General features: G+C 36.6%; 1 protein-coding gene across 1 annotated transcript in view; it reads left to right on the forward strand.

Moving 5' to 3' along the window:
• The window catches only part of ITPR2 (inositol 1,4,5-trisphosphate receptor type 2), a 482,328-nt gene that overhangs the window by 329,886 nt on the left and 137,168 nt on the right, over positions 1 to 15,274 (forward strand). Inside the window, exons 43-45 of the mRNA XM_044915443.1 lie at positions 2,342 to 2,452; positions 6,774 to 6,869; positions 8,624 to 8,746. Coding sequence (XP_044771378.1) covers positions 2,342 to 2,452; positions 6,774 to 6,869; positions 8,624 to 8,746 — 330 coding nt within the window. The remainder of the gene's footprint in view (positions 1 to 2,341; positions 2,453 to 6,773; positions 6,870 to 8,623; positions 8,747 to 15,274) is intronic.

The following is a 15,274-nucleotide window of genomic DNA, read 5'->3' on the forward strand; positions in this document are numbered from 1 at the left end:
ACGAAACATACAAAGACTGAATTCTAGACTAGCAAATACTATGCCCTATTTTTATTTAATTTCATCATAAAAGAAAATTTCCATGAAAATGTTCCAGATAAAAATCAGACCTCCCGAAAAGAGTGAAATGTGTTTCTTCACTGTTGCTCAGTTTTCATCTTTAGTGACTCTTTCCCAGGATTTGTGGAATACACTCCCTTTGGCTTCTACCACTCTGCTATACTGTGTAGTATATATTATCTCCTTTATACTCACAGTAAACTTATGGAAATTATGAAATAGGTCTTATTGCTCCCATTTTGTGGATGAATAGGTTCTGACCCAGAGATCAGGTGATGTTCCATGGTCTCGGAGTGACAGAATCAGTATATTGTAGAGCCATTCTTAAAACTCAGGACTTTTGATTGGGTCTAAATAGAGTGCTCTTTTGACTGCATTACATTTTCAAGGATAAAATTTCACCTCTCTCTTCCAGAAGGTTTGCCTGATTCCATTTTCTTGGACATCAAGGACATATTGTGAGCATAGAAGACAGGACACTTGAGCTAGTACAGAGAGGGGAGTCACCCTAGAATTTATTAATTAACTGTTCACATCCACTTAATTGTTATGGGGCTATCATTGCAAGCATGGATTCAGCCTGGAAGAAAGAGTTTTCAAGTGGTAAACATTTCTGGATATAAATCTTAAAGAAGCCATTGAGACCAAACATCAGTGCATAACAGAAAAGAAGTGTGAAAAAAACCAGGCTGCAAAGTATGACATATGCACATACGTATGTATAAACATGTACACACATACGCATACATAGGTATGTAGAATAAAAACCAACAATTACTGACATAAAGAATTTGTTGTGAGGATACTTTCCCCCCTCTGTAATGTGCATGTTACCTGGTAAAGAAGTCTGCAGATTTTGCCCTGGATTTTCCTGGATTATATTTCAGTCTCCTAGGGTAATGATATAAGAAAACTTAACTGTTGATTTAAAAGTTGAGGAAAAATATACAAATTTGGAGACTTAGTTTTGTTGTTGGTAAATAAACATGCATATCTATAATATCAAACACATATTCCCCACTTTTGGTCTTATAAAAGGATGAAATTGAGTTTTGAAATTAATTTACTAAGTCAGGTAGGCTCTAAAAGTAAAAACTAATGATAAAATAACATAATAAGACAGTAATAAATAGTGATAATAAACATGAATCCCACATTACTCTCAAAATATCCTTACTTTGAACCCCAACCTCTGAAAATGTGTGGGAGAAAAGAAGGTTGCCAGAACATTCCAGAAAAGATCTGCAAATCGATTCCAAGTCTAGCAAGTGTCTTAATAATCAGAAGAACCTCAGGGAATGTGGGAGATGGATGGAAGACTCCTTTCCCTTGTGTTGGGGGAGTAAAAAATTTTTTGTGCAAAGGGAGAAATGAAGCCCATTCTGAAAAATAACCGTTATTTCAGAGTTACCTTGAGTTTACTCTTTTTCATTTAACTCACCTGGGTTTCCATTTTTCAAACCCCCTTGACACTGGATACTGCATTGTAACGTGTTGTTCCACGAAATCCAACCCACAAGTTTCTGATGTTCAAGTTCTACCCATTGAGTTAAAATCAGGATCCTGGCACAGTAGACCCTAACCTTCAAAATACTGATTCTCTCTCAGGATGTTTTATAAACTTCCCCCAAGTCAGGTCCCTCTATAAATCACTCAGGTTTAAGGACTCTGCAGAACTTGTCCTCAGCCACCATACTTGACAGATGTCCCCAGAACATTAGAAGGTGCCTGTCTTCCTTGTCTGCCGCTCCCCAGCAGGTGCAGCAGCATCACGTGTGACTCACTCAGCATTCAGTAGCAGCTAAACTGATACGCTACATCAGTGCCAGTGACATTGACTTATAAACCTCAGACATACTGTGGACACTCCTTTCATAAATGGGAATATTCTCTTAGCCAGGAGAAATCAGATCTTAAAATTCTGAATTTAAGGCACTCCTCTAGTGGAGGGCATATTAGAATTTGTTGTCTGAAAAGGGTATTTAACTTAATTTTTGAAGTTCTTTGAAATTCTATAAAAATGGTTCATTTTAAAAGATACCTATTTACACACATTGTATCTTTCAGTGTTCTGCATTCAAAGCCATTTAATCAATACTAATCAATCAAAAGATTCGATATGAAAGAATAAGTCAAATTTAAACCCTTGATTTAATCATAAAGTTAAATCTTAATTCTGTTTTAAAGGTCAAAAAAACTAAGGTGACTGTTCTTTTATGTCCGATGATTTCTAGTGCTTTTATGTTGTAAATAAAACATTGGTAAACGCTTTGTTTTCTAGACGTGTATTGCTACTCATGAATCAAATGGGATTGATATCATCATTGCTTTGATTCTAAATGACATAAACCCTCTTGGTAAATATCGAATGGATCTGGTGCTCCAACTAAAGGTAGAGTAAATCCACTGTTCTGGGGTGAAAGTGACATTTTCTATATAAAACTTCCTTTCAGAATTGACTCTGAATCTTCAAGTAGCTCTTGTAAAAACCCAGGTATTATCATCTATTCAGCTAATGAATTGACAGAAAAGAATAGTGAAAGTATAATGTGCTCTAAACCCCAATAAACGTCCAATAAGCTTTGAGGTAATGTTCATTTGGAGGGTACTTTACTGAAAGTTCTTTTAAGTAGCCACTTTGTTTCACTACTTCTCTTTGTTTTTATTTTATATTTTTATTACATGGAGGAAAAAAAGGTGTTAAACATTCAATTTGCCATATATTTTTAATTCATCTTGACTACAGAATTCTATCTAGCAAGTCACAATGAATTAGAGCAAGTAAAAGAAGGGCTGCATTTTAGTTTCATGGCTCTCTTCTCTCAAAAAGTTGTTTTCTTTTACATCAGAATCGTGGTTTTTTTGTCAAATACTGTAAGCAATGTTCACACTCCCTTTGAGAAGCTGCTTGAACTTAAGTTGTGCACATACTTCCCAGTAGTTCCATTTATCAGAGCTCAGGAAGAAAATGGAATTTTAAAAAATTTCTTCAACTTTTTCTTTAAATGGAAATAGACGAATATACACAAGAAGCTAAATAAATCCCAAATCCAAAGGCATGATATTTAATACAGATAAATTATTAAAGACCACATTACTGTGCTTAGTGTTAAAGAGGTAAAAAAAATCATCAGTTAAATGCAATTTTTGTAAAAACAGGTCCATCCAATATCAGAGCAATTTTTTTTTGAGAGAGAGAGAGAGAGCTCACATGCATGAGTGGGGGTGGGCGCACAGAGGGACAGAGAGAGAGAATCTTAAGCAGACTCTGCATTGAGCATGGAGTCTGTGTGGGGGCTTGATCTCATGACCCTGAGATCATGACCTGAGCCAAAAACATGAGTCGAATACTTAACCGACTGAGCCACACAGGCGCCCATAGCAAATATAATTAAATTAAACTTTGTATCAGTAAATTTATGGCCAGAAAAAATAGGAATGATATTTTTGTAATTTTGTTTCTAAATATAGATTTAGATATATAATGGAATGTATATATATATCCTACTTATGTGAAGATTGGGCTAGGGGCTCCTAATTAGCAAATGTTTCTTTTCATAGACAAGGTGAATTTTTATTTTTTCACTGTTTTCATTGGCAATATGTATGAGCCTTGGGTCTTTCCGTTCATAGAACAGAACAAAGGTGATCTGTATGTAGATTGAACTTGTGTCCTTTTCCTCATTAGCATCATGCTTTTGTTAATGAAGCCTGCCTCAGCCTATATGACAACTCAAGTTGAGTTACTAGAAAAATGTTTATTTCATCTTAAATTTATCTTTAATCATAATTCATAAAGAAACAACATATAGAAGCCTTGGCCTTTGGCTCTTTAAATCCTTTATTGGCCTAAAGACTGTATCTTTAAATCTCATTTTTAATTGATACAACTTAATGGAGGAAAATACTGATTTATTTATTTATTTATTTATTTGAGAGGGGAGGGGCAAAGGGAGAGGGAGAGAGAATGACAAGCAGACTCCCTGCTGAGAGCAGAGAGGGGCACAGGGCTTGATCCCACAACCTTAAGATCATGACCTGAGCGGAACCCAAGAGTCAGACGCTTAGCTGACTGAGCCACCCAGGAGCACTGTGATTCATCAATTTAAAACAAAGTATTAAAAAAAATAAAACCAAGTATAGGCATACAGATTATTTACAAATCCAAGCATATGTAAAAAACTAAATGATGGGGTATTACTTAACAGTACATAGATATTTTTCGCTATTCAAATGAAAATGCTTTTTTGAAAAAGGACTATTTAAAATTTCATTTGTTACTAACCACTATATATGTATATTTTTTTGAAATGTGATGTTGGCTAAATCAAGGTATATATAAAATACCAGGTGAATAGATCTGACTTGAAATATTTAAAATATAGTCTTCTACTTAAAGAACAAGGCATATGTACCTTTCTAAACAAGCTATGAAGCTTTGTGTATAATGGACAATATGAGAACAATGCTTATAAGGCAGAATGATATATATTGGCAGATTTTAGGGGGCTTCCATGAGCGGGATGGTTTTAATTATAAATTCTCCATAACATTATAGAGTATGTCATATTACAAAATGCTACATTAAGGTTTATTTTGTATCATTCATCCTTAAATTTAATTGCTTAATCATTTATGCTTTCATTTATAATTTTAAGTATACTTAACTCTATATACTCATTTACTGTGAAGGCTTATGCATTTTTTTCATGTATCTGTCTTGTCCTTTAATTTTTAATTTACATTTTATGACTGATCTGTGACTGCAAAGTTTTGAATTTGTAAATAGGTATTTTTTTTTTAAAGGTCTCTAGCTTCCTTTGGAAGAAAATCTGTTAACACCAACACACACATTTGATTTCTTAGTGTATATAGGCTCTTATACTTTCAATTTGATTCAGATTTCAGGTCATCTACAAGATTTTTTTTTAATGTTTTATTTATTCATGAGAGTCAGAGGGAGAGAGAGAGGCAGAGGCAGAGGGAGAAGCAGGCTCCCCACCTAGCAGGGAGCCCGATACGGGACTCGATCCCAGGACCCTGGGATCATGACCTGAGCCGAAGGCAGACGCTTAACCATCTGAGCCACCCAGGCGCCCCAACAAGATTTCTATTCTTTCAACATAGTGTAAAAAGAAGATTGGTTGGGAAAAAAAATCATATTGCCAATGGTATTCTGAAATTGGATGTATTTTTAAGCTATTATGTATTGGGCCTGCTAAGTGAGGTTCATTAGAGAATACTGTTAGTGTTGCCAAGGTTTTAGCTTTGAATTCTGTGTGGTCAGTTCAGATTGCTCTGAGGATTTAAGTTCTCCACTAATCCTAGAACCTTATTATTTTAGGTATGTTGTTTGTATAGGATGCTAGATTATAAAAATGGATTTTAGGATAGGTACAAATCTGCAAAAAATTGAAAATGGACCAGAAAAAACTAATGCCACTTCCCTTACAAAATACTAATTTTTTTTTTTTCAGGATGGGTCAGTGATCTTGCTACCATCATCATCAGACATCATTGCTGCTAACATTAGTCATTTAAAGATAGTCTTTAGGCTGCACTCCTAAAAGAACAAAATAGTTGGATAGAATTTGGTATTAAGCTAGTCAGTAAAATTAATTTGTATAAATTTAACACAATTTATGTGGTGAATGTCTGCATACATCAAACAGCTGATTCAGTTCAAGTTTTTATCCTACAAGATGTTAATTTTTAGTCACTGAGAAACATCTTAAAGCCATTTGACTCTACTTCTCTTGTGCTCCTATCAAAGATTGCATGTGGAGCTTGAGATTTTTATCTAAATATTGCAAAAACACTGTAGAAATATCTCCCAGGTGGTTTTTATCATTTCACAGTTTGCCGCAATTCTGGGGCAGTGCTACTGAAAACAGTGTAAAGAAACATCTTTCCAAATGTTGAGGATATTGTGCTTTGTGTAATAAGACTTTCTATAATTCTTTGGATTATAAATCAACTATATCAGAAACATTAATGGTATCTACAGGTTACATATTTGAGAATATATACTTATAAACCAAAGTGGAAACATCAAAGACAACATAAACTATTTTTAGTCTCTATTAAACAAAAGAAAATATTCTTCTACAACCCAGATGGTGAACATGTTGCATATATACTGCCATAGAGTGAGACCAGTAAACTATTATCAGTAAATTTTTATTTTACTAACTCATGAATTTAAAATTTTATAGATTAATTCTCGGTGATTGTTGCTCAAATTTATTTAAAATTTTGATATGCTAATATGTATTCATGTTTCATGCGAAAAACAATTGTGCTAAGTTCTTTAAATTATATTCCATTTCTATAAAATACATTATTGATAAATTCACCTTACCATCTTGTTAAAATGGCATCAAGGATGTCTATTTAGAAAATGGTGATGGAAAATAGTATATTTTAATGCATTACATATGAAGTTTCAATTTTGTATTTAAAACAGCCTTTTGCCAATATTTAAAATATTCTTTGTAACATACCTCTCATGATTCATTATTTTTATTTTGTGTTGACAATCAAGTGAAACCTTCTATATTAAAATGTGAATTAGCCAAATGAAATTAGCAGTTTAAAATTCTGTTTGTTTGTTTTTTTTAAATGGTCCTGGTAATGTCAATTAAAACAAACGCAGGGATTGTTAATCCATGAAACAGTCTTTCCATGTGCATTAACTCAATCTGTATCTCTAGAACAATGCCTCTAAGCTTTTGCTGGCCATTATGGAAAGCAGACATGACAGCGAGAATGCGGAAAGAATTCTTTTTAACATGAGACCCAGGGAACTGGTAAGAAAATTTTTGAAACTGTATTAATAATGTTCATCCTAAAAGGGATAAATTTGTAGTATGCATGTCAGGAAAGAGGGCTAGTGGCTTTCACTGCTCTACCAGGACATAATAGCACATCACAACTTACCTTTACATGTAACTCAGGAGGCCCTGTGATGGCAAAAACCTGTGTGATTTGGGTCCTTACTTCATTGGTTTTATCCACTCTAAGCACTTTTCTTAATCATATTGTCACAGTCTGTTAAACTATCTGAAAATTCTTTTTGCCCCCCCCCCAAAAATAAATTTGCTTTAGTTTGTGTATTGGCATATATGAGAAAGGTGTCTAAGAAATGTTTGTACTCCTCAAAAATTTTATTTAGACCTCTTTCTGAACAATAAAAATAAAACCAATACCTTTTGTACTTGTTTCTATCAGTGAAATGTTGCACCATGCTTGGCCTAAAGGAAATCATATGAAGACTTGATGGGGATTCTACAGAGATCATTAGTGTGTCTTCTTACTGTAGGAGTTGTATTTTCCTCCTCACTTGCATGGAAATTAGGAAGTAATATCAGCATGCTTTAAAAGCATTAAGTTTCTTTTTCTTTAATTTCAATTCCAGTATAATTAACATACAGTGTTATATTAGTTTCAGGTGCACAATATAGTAATTCAACAATTCCATACATCACCCAGGGCTCATCACAACAAGCGCCCTCCTTCAACCCCATCACCTATTTCACCCCATCCCCCTACCCCACTCCCCTCTGGTAACCATCAGTTTGTTCTCTGTAGTTAAGAGTCTGTTTCTTGGTTTGTCTGTCTGTCTCTCTCTTTTTTTTTTTCCTTGAAAGCATTGGGTTTTAAAAGCATTGAGAATATACTCAAACCCAACTCACTCAGCGGCCCCATGACTAGGTCCCAGTCTTAGAAGCACCACTGTTTGCACTACGGGGAGATTCTGTTGAAGGCACTCTTTTGCTCTCTCTTTAATAGTAAGGAATGGTGTTGAGCAGGGCTGATAAAGAGAAATGTAAGATGCAATTTTATTTAGCATATATTTACAGAGAGTCTTGTATCTGTAAGGCAGTGGGCTAAGAGAAGCAAGACATTCTCTATTCTTAAGGTTAAATGGAGCAATGAGTTACATGTTCATACAACAACAGCACTGTATAAGAGCCCTTTGAAAATACAATCTCCTCTGCCTACAACACCTTTATCTCAACATCCACTTCCTCCTTGTGGCTCACCATCAGTCTCTTGCCTGAGTTCATGCCCCCACTCTGTGCTCAGTGCCTCACACTTAGTGCGGCTGTGGGACTATTGTGTTCACCTCTTGACATGCTGACTCTCCCACTGGACAGTAAGTTCCTAGAGGGCACATACTATGTTATACTCACTGTTGGGTCCTCAGTGCAGAAGACGGTGTCCAGTTTCCCTTGTCCCTGTTACCTAGTGGGTGCTTAATACATAATGGATGGTTATTAGGGTTCCGGAGTCTCCTAATTCATGGGAACTTTGACACTGTCAACATTCAAACATCAAAGCAAAATTTTTCAAGGAAGACAGAAAATATTGTAGAAAAATACTTTCACATTCATTTAAATAAAGATGGTTTCCAAGGCCATTTTCAATTATAGTTCTTTTATACTTTTCAAGTCTTAGGAAGTGTTGCAGTTTTTAATTATACCCCATAAGCAACGTAAAATGCCTGTTGTTTGTGGCATTTCAAATCTTGTTGTTCCTATTTGGTTTTTTTTTTTAATAGGTGGATGTGATGAAGAATGCCTATAACCAAGGATTGGAATGTGACCATGGGGATGATGAGGGCGGAGATGATGGTGTTTCCCCAAAAGATGTTGGACACAACATCTACATCCTGGCCCATCAGGTGTCACATTTTAATATCTTGTATTATTGCTAATCTTATCAATTGTGTTTTGTGTCATGACTTGTTATATTTTCAAGTTCTGGTCCCGTCATTTATTCAGCACCTCTGCCCTTGCTCTGAGCCAGGGAAAGGGAAAGCCTCCCAGAATGCCCGACTGTGTTCCCAGAGCTCTGCTAAGTGTTGATCCACAAGAGAATGATGCTTGCCCCCCAAAACTGCTGGGCCAGGAGACAGGAGACAGTGCCAGGTCAGAGGCTGAGAAATAAACAAACCGTGACAACAAATGGAAGCTTGAAGGAGAGAGGAGGAGAGGCTAACTGAGAAGATAGAGAGTGCAAAGTAAGGGGGTACATTGGGTCTAATCAGGACAAACCTTGCAGACGGCTTCTGGCCTCTTGGCATGCTTCATACAGAAGCCAGAAGCGGCGGCCTCTAATTGGTTTCACTGGACTTCTAACAGAGATGAAGAATTTAAATTTTAAATTCTTTTAGAGGACCCATTTCCATCCTATAGTACTTTATGAAAACAGGTACTTGATAAGTGTTGTTTGAGGAATTTAATTTTATTAACATGAAGATTAACTTTAAATTTGCATCTTCTAATGAAGATTTGTTTAGGAGTTAAAATTTTTATTTCATTTCATTATATTTTTTAAAGATTTTATTTATTTATTTGACAGAGAGAGAGACAGCGAGAGAGGGAACACAAGCAGGGGGAGTGGGAGAGGGAGAAGCAGGCTTCCCGCAGAGCAGGGAGCCCAATGTGGGGCTCGATCCCAGGACCCTGGGACCATGACATGAGCTGAAGGCGGACGCTTAATGACTGAGCCACCCAGGTGCCCCAGGAGTTAAAAATTTTAAATGTACAGTGCCAATTTGATTTTTTTACAGTAACTCCCTCTTTTTTATGGAATACAGTCCAAACTTTGTAGACTTTCCCGACCTTTCTTTCTAGTCATCTTCTCACATTGTCTACCCTCTCCCTCTTCCTTCTTCCCCATACAGCTTGCCAATTGATTGAACAAACACTGACAGATATACAGTACAGTGATTTATTCTCACTTTTTAATTTTTCCAGTTTTATTGAGATATAATGGACATAAACAGCACTGTGTCACTTTAAGGTGTTAAAAGGTTGCTCTTTAGACACTTCTTGCCCTTCTTTTCTTTGTGTAATTGTATGATGTATGTAAACTGGAGTGTAATTTTTACAAAAGATTCCGGGAAGGAGTCAGATTTTAAAATATATTAACAAAAGAAGCTGCTCTGGTTTTTTTAATACAGTTCCGATCCCTGTGGAGATTTTTGGGTCTCTCATCATATAGCAAAGTGCACATATAGACCGGAAACAGATAAGGGCAGATGGGTTATAGCTAGAAAGACAAAAGAGAATTTTAGGTATTGAGGAACTGAAAGCCAGAATGAAGGACAAGTTGAAGGAAGAACACAGAGGTTTAGGAGATGGAAAAGGTGTCATTTTATTTTTATTTTTTAAAGATCTATTTATTTGAGAGAGAGAGAGAGAGCACGAGCAGGGGGAGCTGCAGACAGAGGGAGGGGGGAAGCAGACTCCCTGGCTGAGCAGGGAGCCCAACGTGCGGCTTGATCCCAGGACCCCCAATCGTGACCTGAGCCAAAGGCAGACACTTAACCGACTGAGCCACCCAGGCATCCCAAAGCTGTCATTTTAGAGAGAAAGCAAAATTCAGGTGACAGGAATGGAGTCAGTCTAGAAAAGAAATGACTACAGATTGAACGTGAGTGGAAAGAAAAAAACATCACTGGCTGAAAATTAAAATCAAATTGGCTACGAGGAGGAAGAGAGAAATGTGATGGCCCAGCATGTGCATGGGCAAGGAGCTATTTCAGAAGCTGTAGCCTTGTGGAAGGAAGAGTGGGCCAGAGTGAGCAGTGAAAATTTTAGAGGAAGGAAGTAGGGGAATTCAGCCGCCCATGTTTTCTTGACTGAAAGCTAGTCTCACTCTGTCTGAGGAGGCTGTCCCCTCTTGCACGAGCGAGCGGCTACGCGAACAAGTCCTGACCCGACAGACAGCCTTTCAGTGGGAAATGCACAACCAGCCCAACTAAGTCAGCCTTGGAACCGGTAGAGTGGCAGATGTTTGAACCTATCACCCACATCCGTGAAGAGGAGATTTAAAAATGCCATCTCAGATTACCCGTATAATAGGCGGAACAGTAACAATGTCGAGGTCAAGAAAAGACTTTTCTAGGCCAGTTCATTTTTAAGCAGACTATGTATAAGAGTAGAGAGTACAGATCTTAAAAACAGGCTGTGGAAGATGTGGAGGAGAATGGGGAATGAGGATAAAGAATGCAAGAGCTGGTCATAGAATGAAGGATCATGATATAAAATATGAAAGAAGTTAAAAATGCAGATGGCATAAGGGTCAATGATCTTGATGGGTGTAAGTTTATAACAGTGCTTGGAGAGAACAGATTAGATTCAAAGATGATGGTGGTGTTGTCCAAGGAGTGGGAATTCAGTAGTAAAAAAAAAAAAGGAAAAAGAGGATACAATTTACTGAAACGAAGAGATAAAGTTACGGATGTGAAAATGGCTTGAATGGATATATAGAGGTTTCTTAATTTCGCAAAACCAAAATGTTGAAAAAGCAGTAGTTTGCAGAGCTGGGATGGTACAACATAGAGATACATAAATGAAGCCAGACTGAGTATAGGGAAGAAGAAAATTCTGAATTGCTGAACACTCTAAGCCTTTTGATTCAATGGTAAGAGTAAATATGAAACCAGAGTCCATGTGTGTTCTTCTAGGAACTCAAAAAACGGGATGGGAGTGGCAAAATATATGGAACAGTGTGTGTAACTGACAGTGAGAGTTAAGCAACTGTCTGCTTATTTTCTTAGAGTGACACAGAACATTGTTACCTTATTACTTTTAAATGTATTCTCTTGGGTGACTCCTCCCACCATTTTTTTTTTTTAATGAAATATTCAGTTTTCACTCAGTGGGCAAAAAAGCCCACTGAGCTTTTTGGATCTTTCCACGAGTGACTCCTTTGGCGTTCTCTAGGCTGGCATTGTTATATTTGGCTTCTTGGGAGGCCAAACCATGGTTGCTGAGTACCTTATGAATCTGTTGTCCAAACAGCTACCACACCGAAGCAGAAATGCAAAGTGTAGGAATCCCATGCTTTGCTTTCAGGAGCAGCCATGTAGCTGTGCTCCAAGGGTTTGGTTGAGCCCAGGTTTTGTTGCTTTCATTGTGGATATGGAATTATTTGTCTCCTGAATGCTGATGACCATGCAGATTGGTTTCTGCCCTTGCACAGTTCAGTAATTCCAAAACCAAGGTTCAACTTCCTCCTTGTTTTACTATAATCATCTTTTGTATAGACAGTTTATTTCGGTGCACTCAGACTTTCAATTTTTGTTGTTGTTCTTTTCATGGTAGTGAGGTAGTTCTGCTTTTTCTACCGTGACATCCTTTTTGGCCCTTCCTGTGGTTGGTGTTACAAGAAACAAATAATGCTTCTTGTAAGTGTCTTGTCTGATCTACATAAAACTATAAATACATCAAAAAGGGAATTTCTTAAGTTCTAATACTATGGTGCATGCAGAACATTTCCTTAAAATTCAGCTATTGGTCCTTTTTGATTTTCTGTTCTCCACATGTTCTCCTTGGATATCTCTGCCTCCTTTTTCTGCTGTGGGCTTGTTCTTTTATATTTTGCCTTCTTACTGTTCCTTCTCTTCTTTATTCCTGTCTTTCCATAGAATAGTCACTGCCTGCAATCTAGGACATTCTTCAGTACTTTGTATATGTTTAACATGTATTAAACCATATTATTTTTCTGGTCCCACGTAGTAATTTCTGTTTTTCGGTCTGAAAAGCTTTATTTTATTTCCCCCCAGTTTTATTGAGATATAATTGACACATAACATTGTGTAAGTTTAAGGTGTATGATGTGTTGATTTGACACATTTATATATTGCAAAATGATTACCACCATAGCATTAGCTTCATCCCATTGCATCATTATTTCCTTTTTGGTGAGAACATTTAAGATACACTCTCTTGGCAACATTCAAGTATATGATTACAGTATTATTAGCTATAGTCACCATACTGTACCTTAGATCCCCAAAACTTGTTAGTCTTATAACTGGAAGCTTATACCCTTTGACCAACATCTCTCCATTTCTCCCAGCCTCCAACCCCTGGTAACGATCATTCTACTCTCTGTTTCTCTGACTTCAACATTTTTAAATTCCACATATAAAAGATCATATGATATTTCTCTCTCTTTGACTTATTTCACTTAACATAATGCCCTCAAGGTCTATTCAAGTTGTTGCAAACAGCACGATTTCCTTCTTTCTCATAGCTAAGTAATATTCCATTGTGTGTATACACACCACATCTTCTTTATGCATCATCCATTGATGGACACTTAGGTTGTTTCCATATCTTGACTATTGTGAATAATGCTGCAGTGAACATGTAGGACCCTTTATTTCAATACCTACCAGAATTAAGATGTATATGGAGAAAAGTATTAATTAGCAAGCCTATGGAAATCAAAAATAACTCCTGGCTCACAAGGCAAGAAAGAATGGATCACTTTAATTGGCTATATGGAATTCTTTTTTAAAATATAGGTTTTAAAAATTTTCATGAGTATTTCCCTATGTCACTAAATGGTCTTTGAAAACATAATTTTAAAGTCTGCATAATCATTCATCATTTGAATGTAGCACAATTTTTTTAATCACTCCTATTGTTGGATATGAGGTTTCTAATGTTTTTGATGTTATAAATTATGGTATGATTAACATCCTTATACATTAATCTTTGTCTGCTACACTGATTACTTCCCTAGGATAAATTCCAAGAAGTTTAATTATTAGGTCACAAGGTAGTAACTATTTTATGGTTCTTGATGCATATCATAAAATTGTTTTCCACAATGTGTGATGGTACTAATCTTACTGAATCCTAAAATTACTACCATTTAAAAAAATCTTTGCCAAACTTATAGTGTTTGGAACATAGTGACCACTTCACAAACATTTGTTAAATGAATTAATGAATTATAGATGAAAGGGTATCTCATTTTAATTCCCATCTTTTGGATTACCAGTAAAATGGACTCTCTCTCTCTCTCTTTTTTTTTTTTTTGAGAGAGAGGGTGAGGGGAGAAGGGGCAGAGGTAGAGAATCTCAAGCAGACTCCCCACTGAGTGCAGAGCCCGACGTGGGTCTTGATCTCACAACCCATGAAATCATGACCTGAGCTGAAACCAAGAGTCAGACACTCAACTGACTGAATCACCCAGGTGCCCCCATATGGACTCTCTTTTCATGTTATTTAGTATTTCTATTTTTTTAATGTGAATTGTTTGAAAATGTGTTTATCCATTCTTCTGACAGGGTTCATTTTTTGTTAGTGAATTTTAATTAAGAGTAACAAATCTTAGTCATAGTAGCTCTATCTACTTCTTCCTGATTAATTGCTTTTTAATGTTTTAATGATAGGTTTCTTCTGCCCCGTTGATATCTCTTAAACACTCACTTAGATTTTCTTCTGGTGTATAATGAATTTAGTTAAGTATTTGATTATATAATCTTCCCATGTCATAATGCAGAAATAATAAAAAAGTAAGTTCTGAGTCTAAGTTATCTCTGAAGATATAATCCCAGATTTAGTAATAAGAGGAGTCCACGAGGACATGGTTTATCGGAGTCGCATGAATGTGATATAGAGCATGGGTCACAGAGAGAGCTTTAGCAGAAGAGGTCAGGGCCAAATCCAGACCACCTTCAGGGTCAGACAGGGCATGTGAATGAGCGCTGGGGGAGCAGGTGAGCCTGGGACAGTCTGGTGATCCACGCCAAGCTCATTTCCAATTTCAAGGCACTCTCTGGGATGTCTCCCATATCTCCCCATTTCATACTGCTGGTATTTGCTTTCTCACTTAGAGTGAGCTTCAACTTCAGCTCCTCAGAGAAAACCCTCCTGATCCCCAATCTATAATAGCATTCCATAATTGCCTTTCATCACACCCTGTTCTCACTTACTGCAGGGCTTGTATCACTATCTGCTGTCTTTCTGGTCTGTCTACTCTTCATTGCTCCCGGTCAGAACGTAAATTCCCTGAAAGCTGATCTCTTATTAGTCTTCACTGCTGTACACCTACTATCCAACACAGTGCCTGGCGTCTAGTAGGCACTCAAAAGTCCATGCAATTGAATGAAGAATAAATGAGAAATTTGGATCTTCTATTCCATAAGTGGCAAACTATGGCTCATAGGCTACATTCCACTTGCTGGTGAGTTTTGTTTAGACTGCTCAGTGTTTTTAAAAATATCAAATGAGTTGTCAACATTTAAAAATTAAGAGATTTTACATTTTTCAAAAATTTCAAAATTCAGGTTTCTTTTGAGATATTGAAAGAAGTGGAAATCTAGGGCCTGTAATCCAAACTGGAAAGTCAGCAGACGTGAGTAAAGGCTGCCTGCTTTGGAAGAGGATCACCAGACTGTCCC

This window comes from Neomonachus schauinslandi, chromosome 5 (genome assembly GCF_002201575.2).
Source record: "Neomonachus schauinslandi chromosome 5, ASM220157v2, whole genome shotgun sequence".
NCBI classification, from domain to species: Eukaryota; Metazoa; Chordata; class Mammalia; order Carnivora; family Phocidae; genus Neomonachus; species Neomonachus schauinslandi.